This window comes from Giraffa tippelskirchi, chromosome 8 (assembly GCF_054371585.1).
Source record: "Giraffa tippelskirchi isolate mGirTip1 chromosome 8, T2T-mGirTip1v1.2.pri, whole genome shotgun sequence".
Lineage (NCBI taxonomy): Eukaryota > Metazoa > Chordata > Mammalia > Artiodactyla > Giraffidae > Giraffa > Giraffa tippelskirchi.
Genome location: NC_137282.1, coordinates 67,114,173 through 67,134,585, shown reverse-complemented (window position 1 = coordinate 67,134,585; position 20,413 = coordinate 67,114,173). Strand labels below are relative to the sequence as shown.

The 20,413-nt window shown below is 55.8% G+C and overlaps 3 protein-coding genes across 3 annotated transcripts; all 3 read left to right on the top strand.

The window, feature by feature from the left end:
* Window positions 1-727: 727 nt before the first annotated feature.
* On the top strand, window positions 728-2,537 carry LOC145517195 (uncharacterized). The gene is made up of 3 exons (XM_081519462.1): window positions 728-920; window positions 1,320-1,632; window positions 1,885-2,537. The coding sequence occupies exons 1-3, from the start codon at window positions 786-788 to the stop codon at window positions 2,511-2,513; spliced, it is 1,077 nt and encodes a 358-aa protein (XP_081375588.1). The 5' UTR covers window positions 728-785; the 3' UTR covers window positions 2,514-2,537.
* A 5,833-nt stretch (window positions 2,538-8,370) lies between these two features.
* LOC145517315 (uncharacterized) lies at window positions 8,371-12,329 on the top strand. The gene is made up of 3 exons (XM_081519593.1): window positions 8,371-8,563; window positions 8,963-9,275; window positions 9,528-12,329. The coding sequence occupies exons 1-3, from the start codon at window positions 8,429-8,431 to the stop codon at window positions 10,154-10,156; spliced, it is 1,077 nt and encodes a 358-aa protein (XP_081375719.1). The 5' UTR covers window positions 8,371-8,428; the 3' UTR covers window positions 10,157-12,329.
* Window positions 12,330-16,035: 3,706 nt separating this feature from the next.
* On the top strand, window positions 16,036-19,973 carry LOC145517334 (uncharacterized). The gene is made up of 3 exons (XM_081519613.1): window positions 16,036-16,206; window positions 16,606-16,918; window positions 17,171-19,973. The coding sequence occupies exons 1-3, from the start codon at window positions 16,072-16,074 to the stop codon at window positions 17,797-17,799; spliced, it is 1,077 nt and encodes a 358-aa protein (XP_081375739.1). The 5' UTR covers window positions 16,036-16,071; the 3' UTR covers window positions 17,800-19,973.
* Window positions 19,974-20,413: the final 440 nt, after the last annotated feature.

The following is a 20,413-nucleotide window of genomic DNA, read 5'->3' as shown; positions in this document are numbered from 1 at the left end:
GGGGAAAAGGACGGAAGGTTTGGAGAGGAAAAGACAAGAACGCAGGGAGCCATTAGAAGCTCAGCCACCCGCAGAAGCCGAGCTGGGACACTTGAACAGAATCTCAATGGAAACAGAGGACCAGAAAGTTGGCCACTCTTTTCTATAAGAGAGGGAGACCTTCGAGTCTTCCTTTCGGTCCTCCAACTTGGATGCGGGGTCTCAAAACAGTCAGGAGGGGGAGTGCCTTTTCCTGGGTACCACGGCACATCCAGGCCTCGTTCTGCCCCATTCTGTGCTGTGTCAGCCCAGGAAGGAATCTTTCTTTCTGAAGTCTCAGCGCACACGCTCCACGTGATATCGGCCCCAGGTGGAAAGGCATGGAGCTGCTCGTAGGCCGACAGACCTAGGAAGCAGATGGGAGAATGACCGCCACTCTGCAGATGGAGAGACTGGGGAAACCCTGAGGGGCATATGCTTGTCCAGGGCCACACCACTTATGAGAAGAAGGAGCCTGGTCTGAGAGCAGCGGGGCCCTCGGAGCTCAGGCCCTGGCTGCACCCAGGCCTCCCCAGGGCTGTCGGCTGGGCTGGGTGGGTGTCACTGTGCCTGCACATGGCTTAAGGGTGGTGGTCGAGCAGTCAGAAACCCAGAGATTCCCTTGGGAAGTTTTGGGGAAGGGACCTCAGCACGAACCCCAGGAAATGATGTCACCTGCCGGCAACAGAACCCAACAGAACCCGCAACCCGGGTATCCAGGCCTCGAGAGCGGAGAGGAGCCCCCAGCCAGATCACTTGCTGCCGAGATGTTCTGCTGTTTGCCCCTGCCCAGAGGCCGGGGCCTCAGGAGAGCTCACAGGCAGTGTGCGTGGGCACCCTGTCGACGTTGGCTCAGGGCACCCCCGAGACGCCTCTGGCCCTTTGCCCGGAGAAACAGAAAGGTAACACGGGGAGCCCCAGGCCGGGCCAGGCCACCTCTCCCATGCCACCCGGAAACACCGGGTCCTTTGCCTGTGTGTGTGGATGCGGGTTTCTCGGGGTGTGTCTCCCTCAAGGAAGCCCAGGTGGATGTGGGGTCAGAAGCCTGCGGACAAGTTGTGTCCACACCCCAGGGGAGAGCATGCTGGGCGGGATGGGGAGAGTGCGGGCAGGGCCGGCCGCCCAGGCTGACCTCACACCCTCAGGTGGGTCTCTTTCCTCCCGGGTGGGGATCTGAGCAGACACACGTCTCTGACCCTTCTGGGCAGAGAAGTTCGAGCAGGCCGAAGCAGCGGCTCCACTGGCCAGGCCCAGCTCGGAAAACTCCCAGCATGGCTGGCTGACGGTCACTGTCGTTGCAGAGCTTCCCACGTGATGAGGCCGAGGACGGGGACACCCCATCCAGCTCCCGGAGGGAGGGGTCGGAGCACCACCCCCCCGCCCGTGAGGCCCAGTGCAGGCTCCAGGTGAGCGTGCCCACGGAGGCATCAGCCCCACCGGGGGCGAAGCGGAGGCGGGGAAGGCCTGCTGCCGAGACACCGCCCAGGATACACCCGGCGGCCCAGTCTGAGGCTGCCACGGAGCTCAGCACACCCGGCTCCGACCCAGAGTCCCGAGAACCCCGGCCTCTGAGGCAGCAGGAGGACCTGGAGCCCAGCACGCCAGAGCACAGAGGTGAGGACGCTGGGGCTGGTGTACGGGAGTGTGTGCGGAGGGGGTGCTGAGCTACACAGGGACGAGTCCCCGAAAGCTGCTGCTGGGCCTGCAGCAAGCGCTGGCCTCACACCCCCCGCCCCCCATCTTGCACACTTCAGTCCCAAAAGACATCCGACCCTGGGTATTCTTTGGGAATCTCTTGGAAGCTTTCTGTCCCGGGATACGCACATGCCAAGGCTGGCCTGCGGGCAAACGATGCTTCTCCCACAGCTCTAGCACTGGCCTCCAACTGGAACCAGGCTCCACTTCCCAGACCTGTCCCTACAGAGGTGGTGGCTCCAGGTGCAGGACCCAGGGATCCACCGAGGGCAGATGGAGAACCGAGACTTGCCCTCGCAGAGACACCAGGCCAGCTGGGTACTGGCCAGCACACCGGGCAGATCGGATCTCCGTGCCTGCAGGACCCCCAGCCCCAGGCACTGATGTCCCACCCCCTCAGCCAGAACCTCCACCTCCACGTGCACCTCTACCTGCTCGGCCTTTGGCAGGAGAACCCGAGGCAGAGGAGGAGTCACCGCCTCGGCAGGGAGAGCCTGCCCTGGCTCCCGCGCAACACCCAGACGCCCACGATGACTCACCCACCCCTGCAGGGAGAACGAGCCCCCGCTCTGGACAGAGACCCAGAGCCCTTGCCGGAAACACCACGTCCAGGGGAGCGGTCGGCTCTGCAGCCTCCATCCCTGTCTGCTCACCGTGGACGCCGTCAACTCGGTCTGCCCCCAGGGGACATGGAGTTCCTTTCCCCCGAACTGCTTTGCATTTGGTTTGTTTCCACCTTTCTGGTGATGTTTTCTTTTTTGCGTGGTTTCCTGTATTTTTGTTGGTTAAGTTGGGATTAGTAAACTTTTTCATCATTGTTGCAATTTGGGAACACTGTTGTGTAACTCTGGTGATACTGTGTTACCATCACCACTTTGTAGTTTCAGACCCGTTCCATCTTTATGCCCCACCCCCCAACAAAGCCTGGATTCAAGGCAAGCACGCCCTGTTCATCCCTCCGCCCGATCCTGAACACAGTTTCATCTTTTCCTTCTGCATTCCTTCCTATATTCTTGGTGTCCCCAATCAATGACTCTCAGTGAAATGACTGAAGGAGTTTTTTTCGGACGCTCCACCTACTGTAAGACTCCACTGGAGAGTTCTCATGTTTATGTCCTTTGAACTAGCCTTTGATAGCTGAAAGGACGTTGTACGTCCTTTCAAGATACCATGTGCCAAACGAAGCCCTTTTGGCAAATGCCATCATTATCTCCAGGCAGGCATTGCTGTTTGAAGGGTGCCATCTCAGCCAGAAGGCAGAGGCTGAGCTCCTCTTGTTGCACCAGCTCCCAAAAGAAGCCAAGAAAGGGAGCTGGAACAACAAACCACCCCAACGCCCAGGAAAGCGTTCTTCATGACAGAAGGCTAGAAAATGACCCAACATCCTTGTGGCCCAGAACCCCTCTAGAAATTCACTGTTCCATAAAAAAGAGAAACAGATGGGAAGTTCCAAGGAGAGGCAATGCCCATGGCCAGTGTATTTTAGAGACGGCCTGACCGCTCCGGGGAAGACACGCACTGACAGAACCCCTTGGGAAACAGCCGTGATAGTCCTCACTGTCGTAAGGGATTCCTCTGGGGACAACCTGCCCTGGGCACCACACGAGGGAGCAGACCGGCTTCTCTTCCTCTGCCCCCACACCATTCACTCATGAAGGCAGCTCAGGTGTTCTCATGCCCTGCCTGCCTGCCTGCCTGGCTCATCCGTGAGCTGTGACCACCTCCAGGACAGGACTCCACCTTCTGCTCTCTGTGTACCGTGAATCTGCACACAGTGGGCTTTCAGAACCTTAGGAGACTTGAGCCATTCCCACTCGAGCCAGAACCCTCCCCAGGAAGGAAAACAGCTGTGCAGTCCTTTTGGCCCCAGCACTGGTTCCGAAACCCTGGCGGCTCCTAGAGCCTCTACGGTGTGAAGAGGGAGGTCCCTTTTGACAGAGCTTTCCGGCCGTCAGATCTAAGCTGCTGTTTCACTGTCAGCTGTGTCTCTTCCGTTGCAGTGTTGCAGGTGGGCCACGCTGCTCCAAAGGAGCTCACAAGCTGAGTTTCAAGGGAGGTATTGAGAGGACAGGGATGGCTACAACGTGCTGCAAACTGAGTGAGGGTCCCCACAATCCTCAGCAAAGGTGTGTGGTGTGCAAGTGGGGAGTAGAGGGCCCCCAAGTTCCAAAGGAAGGGAGGTACTCGGGAGCTAAAGCCCTTGGCTGCTGTGGTAGCAGCTGCAGATGGCAGCTCGTCCACAGTGCACTTCGAATGAGGTCATATGAGCGGGACTCTGGAAATGGCTCCGAAATCCAGAGAAAGGGGTCAGGGTATGTGGGAATCCGGCGGGGGTGGGGGGTGGATGAAGGAAGGTGTCCTTCCTCTCTCCAGTGCAATTTGGTTTGGTGAGTCTCAAAGCTACCAGATGGCACTTCCCAAGTCAGGCCCCCGCAGGAATCAGGGTGGGCTGCATGCCTCGGCCCCTGCCACAGGGACAAGCCACACCAGTGGCCTCCCTGAGCTCCAATGGCCGGATCTGGGGGTTCTGTCTGGGTGCACACCTGCTTGTTCTGGCCAAGTTCCCCGCTTCTCTGAGCACCAGCTTCAACCTCTCGAATGAGGACATCGATTGCTACCTTGGCACGTTACTCTCTTCATCCTGTGAAGACTCATTAGGCTTATCCTACAATTACTAGCTGGCCCGAGGAGATATCTCCTGAATCCAGATTAAGCTGGAGTCTCCCAGGCTCATCTGGCATGTCTTCCCTGAAGTCTGCCAAAACCCACACCCTTGCGTTTCCAGGGACTCCCCTTAGCCAGCTGGGCAGAAAACCCAGCATGTTTCAAACAAGCTGACAGACAAGCGGGAGAGGACTCACGGGCAGACGGCTTCCCTCAGGTCTCGGGTGGAGCTCTGGGACCACAGCAGCAACAGGCCATCCCAGTCCCTGGGCTCAGCAGCGCCCTCATTCTCACGCCGGCGGCTCTGCCCTGAGGGGAGCAGGAAGGTCACCAACTGCCGCAGGCGGACCTCACGCCCCTCCCACTTATGGAGCCTGACCTCCCCCGGCCCCACCCCTTCCCCTACCCCAGCAGGACGAGAGCTCCTCTTCCCCTGGCTTCTAACGTGAGGCCCGGCCCTGGGCCCCGACTGGGCACTGCCCCAGTCCGGAGCCAATCACAGTGGCCAAGGAGGTGGAAGGCACCGATTGGCCAGGGCCAGGTCATGTGACCATACTCCCCAGGAAACTCAAATATTACCAAGATTCCCTAAGAAACCAATGAACAAAATTATCCAGTAAAGGCAAACCGTACTTTTTAATGAGGCCAAAGTCACAGAAAAAAAAAAAAAAAAAGCTTCACAATGAAGTGCTCAAGGAAGCTACAAAATAAACTTTCAAAAAAGTTTAGTAGTTTTTTTAATAGGGTGACGGAGAGCTATACCTATCCCATATATGTGAATTTAGGTTTAAACTAGATTTCCCTTGGCTATTTTATAAGACAAAAAAACCCACATCACCCCCTTTTACTCCCCCCCACACCCAAAAAGTGTTTTAATCTATTGAATTTTTGTGTCCTCAGTTGTGTCTGATTCACGGCAACTCACGATCTCTACACAGCCAGGCTCTTCCGTCCATGGAATTCAGGGCAATTTTTTCTGTCACAGTAAATGCCCACCCTGGGTGATCCAAACGGAAGGGCTCAGAGGCTCCTGAGAGACTAACTCCTTTCAGCTGAGCACAGAGCTGGCTCCTCACTGGGATGCCTGTGGCCTGGGGCTCCCAGAGGGGAGAGCAGCACTCGCCCCACCGTGTGGTCACTGCTGGAAGTGCAGGCTGCTCCTCACTCCCCCTTGACAGTGTCCCTGAGGGCAGAACAGTGTGAAGTTAATCAAGGTGGAAACGCAAACTCCAATGCAAGCAAACTTCCCTCAAGGTCTCCAATACCACTCAGGAACAGGGTATTGGAAACTGCAGGGGATGACATGAATGAAGATGGAGACTTGACACCTTACACCGAGTTCACTTCCAGTTATCCCTAGACAAACATTCCATGAAAACTTGTCACAAATCTAGAGGAACAATGAGCCGAAACCGGACACGTGCTTTGAGTCTTCACACACAAAACTAAAAGGCAGTCCACAAAAAAAACCAGGAGAATACAGTGGACTTTGCAAAATCAAAGATATCTACTGTGGGAAAGACCTCAGTACAAAAGCAAAAGACAGGTCACACATCGCGAGACGAATGAGTGGAAACACAAAGCTTATCAAGGATGTGTCTCCAAACAGACAAAGAACACCAACACAACAAGCCTGTGAAAACTAGGGAAAGGTCTGAAGGGACACCAGACTGAGGAAGACACACACAGAGTATCCCGGATGATGTCCAGCACTGAGGGCCTGAAGAATCAACAGTCTAGTTGTACCTCCTCAGGCCTGTGTGACCCTGGGTGAGGCCTCTGTTTCCCGGTGGCTCTGAGAGATGGACAGGGAGGAAGGGGAAGAGAAATCACTTGCATTTCTAATACTCACAGCAAAGTCTTCCAATGAGAAGGGAATTATCACCCCCACTGACAATGCCATTCACTGAAGTGATCCCCACGGGTCCATCTAACCCAGAAGGGAAGGAAGGACCTGTTCTCACAAAACGGCGAGAGATGGAAGAAGGAAGATCAAGCCCACACCAATCCCTGGAAAGAGAAGCTGTGCTCAGGGCTTGAAAGAATTCCTATTTGGAAAATGATATCCCAGCCCCACAAGGCAATCCACAGCTTCGATGCTATTCCTCCCAAAATGCCAATGCATTTTCGCACCCAACCAAGAATTGCAAAAGGGGTACGGAAACAGAAAAGAGCCTAAATTGTCAATACAATCCGACGAAAAAGCCCCGATACGGACATCCAAGGTTGTGTGAAAGGAAATCAGACGACCAAACTAGGATCCTCAGGAGAGTATCGGAGAAGGCAATGGCGACCCACTCCAGTACTCTTGCCTGGAAAATGCCCTGGACGGAGGAGCCTGGTAGGCTGCAGGCCATGGGGTCGCGCAGAGTCAGACACGACTGAAGTGACTTAGCCGCAGCAGCAGCAGCAGGAGCCGGACAGTATGCTATTGGGAATACAACAACACACACAGATCCAGATCGATGGAATAAAGTTGAGGGTCCAGACACAGACCCCAGCATCCATGCTCAACTCATCTCTGACACAGAAGGGGAGAATATCCAAATGGGAACAAGAAAGCCTCTTCAATACATGTCCATGGGAAAACCAGACAGCTACATCTGAAGAACGCTATTGGTTTTGATCTCAGACCACCTCAATATCGGGGAAAACCTCACCCTAAAGGCTGATGTCATGAGATAGCTAGAAAGAAGCGTAGGTCAAAGGCTCCTTAACATCAGAGTCTCCTTGCCATTTGCTGGGCGGAGGTAGAAATGGGTCTCTTCAAGTAAGGGAAAGAGGTACACGAAGTACACCAATGGGTTTCCATCCAATGGAACCTCTTCACAACAGAGAAGCTAAGCAAGCATTCACAAATGCAAAAGAGAGGAAACGGAACACGAGAGACTCCTTGCAAGTGGTGTATCTGAGAAGGGGTTCATATGGAAAGAGACGAAGAATGCACAGCACTCAGATTCCAAGAAACACCACCACCACCCTTGACCCTTCCCCCATGACCAACTCCGACCTAAAGCCTTTCTCTCCCTCTAACCTATCCCTAAAACATAACCCTCATCTAATCATATACACGTGCATTCCTAGCATCCATCCGTCCACACACGAGAGAGAAAGAGGAAGACACAGACTGAATTGAGAAAGGAAAAGAGAGGGACACAGCCAGAGAGAGACACGGAACCAAAGAGAGGAAAGGAGTCGATGGTCCAGACTTTTCATCAATCTGTCTCGAAGGTAGAAGCAATGACAGCGCCCATCCACCCCAGAAGGGGGAAAAGGACGGAAGGTTTGGAGAGGAAAAGACAAGAACGCAGGGAGCCATTAGAAGCTCAGCCACCCGCAGAAGCCGAGCTGGGACACTTGAACAGAATCTCAATGGAAACAGAGGACCAGAAAGTTGGCCACTCTTTTCTATAAGAGAGGGAGACCTTCGAGTCTTCCTTTCGGTCCTCCAACTTGGATGCGGGGTCTCAAAACAGTCAGGAGGGGGAGTGCCTTTTCCTGGGTACCACGGCACATCCAGGCCTCGTTCTGCCCCATTCTGTGCTGTGTCAGCCCAGGAAGGAATCTTTCTTTCTGAAGTCTCAGCGCACACGCTCCACGTGATATCGGCCCCAGGTGGAAAGGCATGGAGCTGCTCGTAGGCCGACAGACCTAGGAAGCAGATGGGAGAATGACCGCCACTCTGCAGATGGAGAGACTGGGGAAACCCTGAGGGGCATATGCTTGTCCAGGGCCACACCACTTATGAGAAGAAGGAGCCTGGTCTGAGAGCAGCGGGGCCCTCGGAGCTCAGGCCCTGGCTGCACCCAGGCCTCCCCAGGGCTGTCGGCTGGGCTGGGTGGGTGTCACTGTGCCTGCACATGGCTTAAGGGTGGTGGTCGAGCAGTCAGAAACCCAGAGATTCCCTTGGGAAGTTTTGGGGAAGGGACCTCAGCACGAACCCCAGGAAATGATGTCACCTGCCGGCAACAGAACCCAACAGAACCCGCAACCCGGGTATCCAGGCCTCGAGAGCGGAGAGGAGCCCCCAGCCAGATCACTTGCTGCCGAGATGTTCTGCTGTTTGCCCCTGCCCAGAGGCCGGGGCCTCAGGAGAGCTCACAGGCAGTGTGCGTGGGCACCCTGTCGACGTTGGCTCAGGGCACCCCCGAGACGCCTCTGGCCCTTTGCCCGGAGAAACAGAAAGGTAACACGGGGAGCCCCAGGCCGGGCCAGGCCACCTCTCCCATGCCACCCGGAAACACCGGGTCCTTTGCCTGTGTGTGTGGATGCGGGTTTCTCGGGGTGTGTCTCCCTCAAGGAAGCCCAGGTGGATGTGGGGTCAGAAGCCTGCGGACAAGTTGTGTCCACACCCCAGGGGAGAGCATGCTGGGCGGGATGGGGAGAGTGCGGGCAGGGCCGGCCGCCCAGGCTGACCTCACACCCTCAGGTGGGTCTCTTTCCTCCCGGGTGGGGATCTGAGCAGACACACGTCTCTGACCCTTCTGGGCAGAGAAGTTCGAGCAGGCCGAAGCAGCGGCTCCACTGGCCAGGCCCAGCTCGGAAAACTCCCAGCATGGCTGGCTGACGGTCACTGTCGTTGCAGAGCTTCCCACGTGATGAGGCCGAGGACGGGGACACCCCATCCAGCTCCCGGAGGGAGGGGTCGGAGCACCACCCCCCCGCCCGTGAGGCCCAGTGCAGGCTCCAGGTGAGCATGCCCACGGAGGCATCAGCCCCACCGGGGGCGAAGCGGAGGCGGGGAAGGCCTGCTGCCGAGACACCGCCCAGGATACACCCGGCGGCCCAGTCTGAGGCTGCCACGGAGCTCAGCACACCCGGCTCCGACCCAGAGTCCCGAGAACCCCGGCCTCTGAGGCAGCAGGAGGACCTGGAGCCCAGCACGCCAGAGCACAGAGGTGAGGACGCTGGGGCTGGTGTACGGGAGTGTGTGCGGAGGGGGTGCTGAGCTACACAGGGACGAGTCCCCGAAAGCTGCTGCTGGGCCTGCAGCAAGCGCTGGCCTCACACCCCCCGCCCCCCATCTTGCACACTTCAGTCCCAAAAGACATCCGACCCTGGGTATTCTTTGGGAATCTCTTGGAAGCTTTCTGTCCCGGGATACGCACATGCCAAGGCTGGCCTGCGGGCAAACGATGCTTCTCCCACAGCTCTAGCACTGGCCTCCAACTGGAACCAGGCTCCACTTCCCAGACCTGTCCCTACAGAGGTGGTGGCTCCAGGTGCAGGACCCAGGGATCCACCGAGGGCAGATGGAGAACCGAGACTTGCCCTCGCAGAGACACCAGGCCAGCTGGGTACTGGCCAGCACACCGGGCAGATCGGATCTCCGTGCCTGCAGGACCCCCAGCCCCAGGCACTGATGTCCCACCCCCTCAGCCAGAACCTCCACCTCCACGTGCACCTCTACCTGCTCGGCCTTTGGCAGGAGAACCCGAGGCAGAGGAGGAGTCACCGCCTCGGCAGGGAGAGCCTGCCCTGGCTCCCGCGCAACACCCAGACGCCCACGATGACTCACCCACCCCTGCAGGGAGAACGAGCCCCCGCTCTGGACAGAGACCCAGAGCCCTTGCCGGAAACACCACGTCCAGGGGAGCGGTCGGCTCTGCAGCCTCCATCCCTGTCTGCTCACCGTGGACGCCGTCAACTCGGTCTGCCCCCAGGGGACATGGAGTTCCTTTCCCCCGAACTGCTTTGCATTTGGTTTGTTTCCACCTTTCTGGTGATGTTTTCTTTTTTGCGTGGTTTCCTGTATTTTTGTTGGTTAAGTTGGGATTAGTAAACTTTTTCATCATTGTTGCAATTTGGGAACACTGTTGTGTAACTCTGGTGATACTGTGTTACCATCACCACTTTGTAGTTTCAGACCCGTTCCATCTTTATGCCCCACCCCCCAACAAAGCCTGGATTCAAGGCAAGCACGCCCTGTTCATCCCTCCGCCCGATCCTGAACACAGTTTCATCTTTTCCTTCTGCATTCCTTCCTATATTCTTGGTGTCCCCAATCAATGACTCTCAGTGAAATGACTGAAGGAGTTTTTTTCGGACGCTCCACCTACTGTAAGACTCCACTGGAGAGTTCTCATGTTTATGTCCTTTGAACTAGCCTTTGATAGCTGAAAGGACGTTGTACGTCCTTTCAAGATACCATGTGCCAAACGAAGCCCTTTTGGCAAATGCCATCATTATCTCCAGGCAGGCATTGCTGTTTGAAGGGTGCCATCTCAGCCAGAAGGCAGAGGCTGAGCTCCTCTTGTTGCACCAGCTCCCAAAAGAAGCCAAGAAAGGGAGCTGGAACAACAAACCACCCCAACGCCCAGGAAAGCGTTCTTCATGACAGAAGGCTAGAAAATGACCCAACATCCTTGTGGCCCAGAACCCCTCTAGAAATTCACTGTTCCATAAAAAAGAGAAACAGATGGGAAGTTCCAAGGAGAGGCAATGCCCATGGCCAGTGTATTTTAGAGACGGCCTGACCGCTCCGGGGAAGACACGCACTGACAGAACCCCTTGGGAAACAGCCGTGATAGTCCTCACTGTCGTAAGGGATTCCTCTGGGGACAACCTGCCCTGGGCACCACACGAGGGAGCAGACCGGCTTCTCTTCCTCTGCCCCCACACCATTCACTCATGAAGGCAGCTCAGGTGTTCTCATGCCCTGCCTGCCTGCCTGCCTGGCTCATCCGTGAGCTGTGACCACCTCCAGGACAGGACTCCACCTTCTGCTCTCTGTGTACCGTGAATCTGCACACAGTGGGCTTTCAGAACCTTAGGAGACTTGAGCCATTCCCACTCGAGCCAGAACCCTCCCCAGGAAGGAAAACAGCTGTGGAGTCCTTTTGGCCCCAGCACTGGTTCCGAAACCCTGGCGGCTCCTAGAGCCTCTACGGTGTGAAGAGGGAGGTCCCTTTTGACAGAGCTTTCCGGCCGTCAGATCTAAGCTGCTGTTTCACTGTCAGCTGTGTCTCTTCCGTTGCAGTGTTGCAGGTGGGCCACGCTGCTCCAAAGGAGCTCACAAGCTGAGTTTCAAGGGAGGTATTGAGAGGACAGGGATGGCTACAACGTGCTGCAAACTGAGTGAGGGTCCCCACAATCCTCAGCAAAGGTGTGTGGTGTGCAAGTGGGGAGTAGAGGGCCCCCAAGTTCCAAAGGAAGGGAGGTACTCGGGAGCTAAAGCCCTTGGCTGCTGTGGTAGCAGCTGCAGATGGCAGCTCGTCCACAGTGCACTTCGAATGAGGTCATATGAGCGGGACTCTGGAAATGGCTCCGAAATCCAGAGAAAGGGGTCAGGGTATGTGGGAATCCGGCGGGGGTGGGGGGTGGATGAAGGAAGGTGTCCTTCCTCTCTCCAGTGCAATTTGGTTTGGTGAGTCTCAAAGCTACCAGATGGCACTTCCCAAGTCAGGCCCCCGCAGGAATCAGGGTGGGCTGCATGCCTCGGCCCCTGCCACAGGGACAAGCCACACCAGTGGCCTCCCTGAGCTCCAATGGCCGGATCTGGGGGTTCTGTCTGGGTGCACACCTGCTTGTTCTGGCCAAGTTCCCCGCTTCTCTGAGCACCAGCTTCAACCTCTCGAATGAGGACATCGATTGCTACCTTGGCACGTTACTCTCTTCATCCTGTGAAGACTCATTAGGCTTATCCTACAATTACTAGCTGGCCCGAGGAGATATCTCCTGAATCCAGATTAAGCTGGAGTCTCCCAGGCTCATCTGGCATGTCTTCCCTGAAGTCTGCCAAAACCCACACCCTTGCGTTTCCAGGGACTCCCCTTAGCCAGCTGGGCAGAAAACCCAGCATGTTTCAAACAAGCTGACAGACAAGCGGGAGAGGACTCACGGGCAGACGGCTTCCCTCAGGTCTCGGGTGGAGCTCTGGGACCACAGCAGCAACAGGCCATCCCAGTCCCTGGGCTCAGCAGCGCCCTCATTCTCACGCCGGCGGCTCTGCCCTGAGGGGAGCAGGAAGGTCACCAACTGCCGCAGGCGGACCTCACGCCCCTCCCACTTATGGAGCCTGACCTCCCCCGGCCCCACCCCTTCCCCTACCCCAGCAGGACGAGAGCTCCTCTTCCCCTGGCTTCTAACGTGAGGCCCGGCCCTGGGCCCCGACTGGGCACTGCCCCAGTCCGGAGCCAATCACAGTGGCCAAGGAGGTGGAAGGCACCGATTGGCCAGGGCCAGGTCATGTGACCATACTCCCCAGGAAACTCAAATATTACCAAGATTCCCTAAGAAACCAATGAACAAAATTATCCAGTAAAGGCAAACCGTACTTTTTAATGAGGCCAAAGTCACAGAAAAAAAAAAAAAAAAAGCTTCACAATGAAGTGCTCAAGGAAGCTACAAAATAAACTTTCAAAAAAGTTTAGTAGTTTTTTTAATAGGGTGACGGAGAGCTATACCTATCCCATATATGTGAATTTAGGTTTAAACTAGATTTCCCTTGGCTATTTTATAAGACAAAAAAACCCACATCACCCCCTTTTACTCCCCCCCACACCCAAAAAGTGTTTTAATCTATTGAATTTTTGTGTCCTCAGTTGTGTCTGATTCACGGCAACTCACGATCTCTACACAGCCAGGCTCTTCCGTCCATGGAATTCAGGGCAATTTTTTCTGTCACAGTAAATGCCCACCCTGGGTGATCCAAACGGAAGGGCTCAGAGGCTCCTGAGAGACTAACTCCTTTCAGCTGAGCACAGAGCTGGCTCCTCACTGGGATGCCTGTGGCCTGGGGCTCCCAGAGGGGAGAGCAGCACTCGCCCCACCGTGTGGTCACTGCTGGAAGTGCAGGCTGCTCCTCACTCCCCCTTGACAGTGTCCCTGAGGGCAGAACAGTGTGAAGTTAATCAAGGTGGAAACGCAAACTCCAATGCAAGCAAACTTCCCTCAAGGTCTCCAATACCACTCAGGAACAGGGTATTGGAAACTGCAGGGGATGACATGAATGAAGATGGAGACTTGACACCTTACACCGAGTTCACTTCCAGTTATCCCTAGACAAACATTCCATGAAAACTTGTCACAAATCTAGAGGAACAATGAGCCGAAACCGGACACGTGCTTTGAGTCTTCACACACAAAACTAAAAGGCAGTCCACAAAAAAAACCAGGAGAATACAGTGGACTTTGCAAAATCAAAGATATCTACTGTGGGAAAGACCTCAGTACAAAAGCAAAAGACAGGTCACACATCGCGAGACGAATGAGTGGAAACACAAAGCTTATCAAGGATGTGTCTCCAAACAGACAAAGAACACCAACACAACAAGCCTGTGAAAACTAGGGAAAGGTCTGAAGGGACACCAGACTGAGGAAGACACACACAGAGTATCCCGGATGATGTCCAGCACTGAGGGCCTGAAGAATCAACAGTCTAGTTGTACCTCCTCAGGCCTGTGTGACCCTGGGTGAGGCCTCTGTTTCCCGGTGGCTCTGAGAGATGGACAGGGAGGAAGGGGAAGAGAAATCACTTGCATTTCTAATACTCACAGCAAAGTCTTCCAATGAGAAGGGAATTATCACCCCCACTGACAATGCCATTCACTGAAGTGATCCCCACGGGTCCATCTAACCCAGAAGGGAAGGAAGGACCTGTTCTCACAAAACGGCGAGAGATGGAAGAAGGAAGATCAAGCCCACACCAATCCCTGGAAAGAGAAGCTGTGCTCAGGGCTTGAAAGAATTCCTATTTGGAAAATGATATCCCAGCCCCACAAGGCAATCCACAGCTTCGATGCTATTCCTCCCAAAATGCCAATGCATTTTCGCACCCAACCAAGAATTGCAAAAGGGGTACGGAAACAGAAAAGAGCCTAAATTGTCAATACAATCCGACGAAAAAGCCCCGATACGGACATCCAAGGTTGTGTGAAAGGAAATTAGACGACCAAACTAGGATCCTCAGGAGAGTATCGGAGAAGGCAATGGCGACCCACTCCAGTACTCTTGCCTGGAAAATGCCCTGGACGGAGGAGCCTGGTAGGCTGCAGGCCATGGGGTCACGCAGAGTCAGACACGACTGAAGTGACTTAGCCGCAGCAGCAGCAGCAGGAGCCGGACAGTATGCTATTGGGAATACAACAACACACACAGATCCAGATCGATGGAATAAAGTTGAGGGTCCAGACACAGACCCCAGCATCCATGCTCAACTCATCTCTGACACAGAAGGGGAGAATATCCAAATGGGAACAAGAAAGCCTCTTCAATACATGTCCATGGGAAAACCAGACAGCTACATCTGAAGAACGCTATTGGTTTTGATCTCAGACCACCTCAATATCGGGGAAAACCTCACCCTAAAGGCTGATGTCATGAGATAGCTAGAAAGAAGCGTAGGTCAAAGGCTCCTTAACATCAGAGTCTCCTTGCCATTTGCTGGGCGGAGGTAGAAATGGGTCTCTTCAAGTAAGGGAAAGAGGTACACGAAGTACACCAATGGGTTTCCATCCAATGGAACCTCTTCACAACAGAGAAGCTAAGCAAGCATTCACAAATGCAAAAGAGAGGAAACGGAACACGAGAGACTCCTTGCAAGTGGTGTATCTGAGAAGGGGTTCATATGGAAAGAGACGAAGAATGCACAGCACTCAGATTCCAAGAAACACCACCACCACCCTTGACCCTTCCCCCATGACCAACTCCGACCTAAAGCCTTTCTCTCCCTCTAACCTATCCCTAAAACATAACCCTCATCTAATCATATACACGTGCATTCCTAGCATCCATCCGTCCACACACGAGAGAGAAAGAGGAAGACACAGACTGAATTGAGAAAGGAAAAGAGAGGGACACAGCCAGAGAGAGACACGGAACCAAAGAGAGGAAAGGAGTCGATGGTCCAGACTTTTCATCAATCTGTCTCGAAGGTAGAAGCAATGACAGCGCCCATCCACCCCAGAAGGGGGAAAAGGACGGAAGGTTTGGAGAGGAAAAGACAAGAACGCAGGGAGCCATTAGAAGCTCAGCCACCCGCAGAAGCCGAGCTGGGACACTTGAACAGAATCTCAATGGAAACAGAGGACCAGAAAGTTGGCCACTCTTTTCTATAAGAGAGGGAGACCTTCGAGTCTTCCTTTCGGTCCTCCAACTTGGATGCGGGGTCTCAAAACAGTCAGGAGGGGGAGTGCCTTTTCCTGGGTACCACGGCACATCCAGGCCTCGTTCTGCCCCATTCTGTGCTGTGTCAGCCCAGGAAGGAATCTTTCTTTCTGAAGTCTCAGCGCACACGCTCCACGTGATATCGGCCCCAGGTGGAAAGGCATGGAGCTGCTCGTAGGCCGACAGACCTAGGAAGCAGATGGGAGAATGACCGCCACTCTGCAGATGGAGAGACTGGGGAAACCCTGAGGGGCATATGCTTGTCCAGGGCCACACCACTTATGAGAAGAAGGAGCCTGGTCTGAGAGCAGCGGGGCCCTCGGAGCTCAGGCCCTGGCTGCACCCAGGCCTCCCCAGGGCTGTCGGCTGGGCTGGGTGGGTGTCACTGTGCCTGCACATGGCTTAAGGGTGGTGGTCGAGCAGTCAGAAACCCAGAGATTCCCTTGGGAAGTTTTGGGGAAGGGACCTCAGCACGAACCCCAGGAAATGATGTCACCTGCCGGCAACAGAACCCAACAGAACCCGCAACCCGGGTATCCAGGCCTCGAGAGCGGAGAGGAGCCCCCAGCCAGATCACTTGCTGCCGAGATGTTCTGCTGTTTGCCCCTGCCCAGAGGCCGGGGCCTCAGGAGAGCTCACAGGCAGTGTGCGTGGGCACCCTGTCGACGTTGGCTCAGGGCACCCCCGAGACGCCTCTGGCCCTTTGCCCGGAGAAACAGAAAGGTAACACGGGGAGCCCCAGGCCGGGCCAGGCCACCTCTCCCATGCCACCCGGAAACACCGGGTCCTTTGCCTGTGTGTGTGGATGCGGGTTTCTCGGGGTGTGTCTCCCTCAAGGAAGCCCAGGTGGATGTGGGGTCAGAAGCCTGCGGACAAGTTGTGTCCACACCCCAGGGGAGAGCATGCTGGGCGGGATGGGGAGAGTGCGGGCAGGGCCGGCCGCCCAGGCTGACCTCACACCCTCAGGTGGGTCTCTTTCCTCCCGGGTGGGGATCTGAGCAGACACACGTCTCTGACCCTTCTGGGCAGAGAAGTTCGAGCAGGCCGAAGCAGCGGCTCCACTGGCCAGGCCCAGCTCGGAAAACTCCCAGCATGGCTGGCTGACGGTCACTGTCGTTGCAGAGCTTCCCACGTGATGAGGCCGAGGACGGGGACACCCCATCCAGCTCCCGGAGGGAGGGGTCGGAGCACCACCCCCCCGCCCGTGAGGCCCAGTGCAGGCTCCAGGTGAGCATGCCCACGGAGGCATCAGCCCCACCGGGGGCGAAGCGGAGGCGGGGAAGGCCTGCTGCCGAGACACCGCCCAGGATACACCCGGCGGCCCAGTCTGAGGCTGCCACGGAGCTCAGCACACCCGGCTCCGACCCAGAGTCCCGAGAACCCCGGCCTCTGAGGCAGCAGGAGGACCTGGAGCCCAGCACGCCAGAGCACAGAGGTGAGGACGCTGGGGCTGGTGTACGGGAGTGTGTGCGGAGGGGGTGCTGAGCTACACAGGGACGAGTCCCCGAAAGCTGCTGCTGGGCCTGCAGCAAGCGCTGGCCTCACACCCCCCGCCCCCCATCTTGCACACTTCAGTCCCAAAAGACATCCGACCCTGGGTATTCTTTGGGAATCTCTTGGAAGCTTTCTGTCCCGGGATACGCACATGCCAAGGCTGGCCTGCGGGCAAACGATGCTTCTCCCACAGCTCTAGCACTGGCCTCCAACTGGAACCAGGCTCCACTTCCCAGACCTGTCCCTACAGAGGTGGTGGCTCCAGGTGCAGGACCCAGGGATCCACCGAGGGCAGATGGAGAACCGAGACTTGCCCTCGCAGAGACACCAGGCCAGCTGGGTACTGGCCAGCACACCGGGCAGATCGGATCTCCGTGCCTGCAGGACCCCCAGCCCCAGGCACTGATGTCCCACCCCCTCAGCCAGAACCTCCACCTCCACGTGCACCTCTACCTGCTCGGCCTTTGGCAGGAGAACCCGAGGCAGAGGAGGAGTCACCGCCTCGGCAGGGAGAGCCTGCCCTGGCTCCCGCGCAACACCCAGACGCCCACGATGACTCACCCACCCCTGCAGGGAGAACGAGCCCCCGCTCTGGACAGAGACCCAGAGCCCTTGCCGGAAACACCACGTCCAGGGGAGCGGTCGGCTCTGCAGCCTCCATCCCTGTCTGCTCACCGTGGACGCCGTCAACTCGGTCTGCCCCCAGGGGACATGGAGTTCCTTTCCCCCGAACTGCTTTGCATTTGGTTTGTTTCCACCTTTCTGGTGATGTTTTCTTTTTTGCGTGGTTTCCTGTATTTTTGTTGGTTAAGTTGGGATTAGTAAACTTTTTCATCATTGTTGCAATTTGGGAACACTGTTGTGTAACTCTGGTGATACTGTGTTACCATCACCACTTTGTAGTTTCAGACCCGTTCCATCTTTATGCCCCACCCCCCAACAAAGCCTGGATTCAAGGCAAGCACGCCCTGTTCATCCCTCCGCCCGATCCTGAACACAGTTTCATCTTTTCCTTCTGCATTCCTTCCTATATTCTTGGTGTCCCCAATCAATGACTCTCAGTGAAATGACTGAAGGAGTTTTTTTCGGACGCTCCACCTACTGTAAGACTCCACTGGAGAGTTCTCATGTTTATGTCCTTTGAACTAGCCTTTGATAGCTGAAAGGACGTTGTACGTCCTTTCAAGATACCATGTGCCAAACGAAGCCCTTTTGGCAAATGCCATCATTATCTCCAGGCAGGCATTGCTGTTTGAAGGGTGCCATCTCAGCCAGAAGGCAGAGGCTGAGCTCCTCTTGTTGCACCAGCTCCCAAAAGAAGCCAAGAAAGGGAGCTGGAACAACAAACCACCCCAACGCCCAGGAAAGCGTTCTTCATGACAGAAGGCTAGAAAATGACCCAACATCCTTGTGGCCCAGAACCCCTCTAGAAATTCACTGTTCCATAAAAAAGAGAAACAGATGGGAAGTTCCAAGGAGAGGCAATGCCCATGGCCAGTGTATTTTAGAGACGGCCTGACCGCTCCGGGGAAGACACGCACTGACAGAACCCCTTGGGAAACAGCCGTGATAGTCCTCACTGTCGTAAGGGATTCCTCTGGGGACAACCTGCCCTGGGCACCACACGAGGGAGCAGACCGGCTTCTCTTCCTCTGCCCCCACACCATTCACTCATGAAGGCAGCTCAGGTGTTCTCATGCCCTGCCTGCCTGCCTGCCTGGCTCATCCGTGAGCTGTGACCACCTCCAGGACAGGACTCCACCTTCTGCTCTCTGTGTACCGTGAATCTGCACACAGTGGGCTTTCAGAACCTTAGGAGACTTGAGCCATTCCCACTCGAGCCAGAACCCTCCCCAGGAAGGAAAACAGCTGTGGAGTCCTTTTGGCCCCAGCACTGGTTCCGAAACCCTGGCGGCTCCTAGAGCCTCTACGGTGTGAAGAGGGAGGTCCCTTTTGACAGAGCTTTCCGGCCGTCAGATCTAAGCTGCTGTTTCACTGTCAGCTGTGTCTCTTCCGTTGCAGTGTTGCAGGTGGGCCACGCTGCTCCAAAGGAGCTCACAAGCTGAGTTTCAAGGGAGGTATTGAGAGGACAGGGATGGCTACAACGTGCTGCAAACTGAGTGAGGGTCCCCACAATCCTCAGCAAAGGTGTGTGGTGTGCAAGTGGGGAGTAGAGGGCCCCCAAGTTCCAAAGGAAGGGAGGTACTCGGGAGCTAAAGCCCTTGGCTGCTGTGGTAGCAGCTGCAGATGGCAGCTCGTCCACAGTGCACTTCGAATGAGGTCATATGAGCGGGACTCTGGAAATGGCTCCGAAATCCAGAGAAAGGGGTCAGGGTATGTGGGAATCCGGCGGGGGTGGGGGGTGGATGAAGGAAGGTGTCCTTCCTCTCTCCAGTGCAATTTGGTTTGGTGAGTCTCAAAGCTACCAGATGGCACTTCCCAAGTCAGGCCCCCGCAGGAATCAGGGTGGGCTGCATGCCTCGGCCCCTGCCACAGGGACAAGCCACACCAGTGGCCTCCCTGAGCTCCAATGGCCGGATCTGGGGGTTCTGTCTGGGTGCACACCTGCTTGTTCTGGCCAAGTTCCCCGCTTCTCTGAGCACCAGCTTCAACCTCTCGAATGAGGACATCGATTGCTACCTTGGCACGTTACTCTCTTCATCCTGTGAAGACTCATTAGGCTTATCCTACAATTACTAGCTGGCCCGAGGAGATATCTCCTGAATCCAGATTAAGCTGGAGTCTCCCAGGCTCATCTGGCATGTCTTCCCTGAAGTCTGCCAAAACCCACACCCTTGCGTTTCCAGGGACTCCCCTTAGCCAGCTGGGCAGAAAACCCAGCATGTTTCAAACAAGCTGACAGACAAGCGGGAGAGGACTCACGGGCAGACGGCTTCCCTCAGGTCTCGGGTGGAGCTCTGGGACCACAGCAGCAACAGGCCATCCCAGTCCCTGGGCTCAGCAGCGCCCTCATTCTCACGCCGGCGGCTCTGCCCTGAGGGGAGCAGGAAGGTCACCAACTGCCGCAGGCGGACCTCACGCCCCTCCCACTTATGGAGCCTGACCTCCCCCGGCCCCACCCCTTCCCCTACCCCAGCAGGACGAGAGCTCCTCTACCCCTGGCTTCTAACGTGAGGCCCGGCCCTGGGCCCCGATTGGGCACTGCCCCAGTCCGGAGCCAATCACAGTGGCCAAGGAGGTGGAAGGCACCGATTGGCCAGGGCCAGGTCATGTGACCATACTCCCCAGGAAACTCAAATATTACCAAGATTCCCTAAGAAACCAATGAACAAAATTATCCAGTAAAGGCAAACCGTACTTTTTAATGAGGCCAAAGTCACAGAAAAAAAAAAAAAAAAAGCTTCACAATGAAGTGCTCAAGGAAGCTACAAAATAAACTTTCAAAAAAGTTTAGTAGTTTTTTTAATAGGGTGAC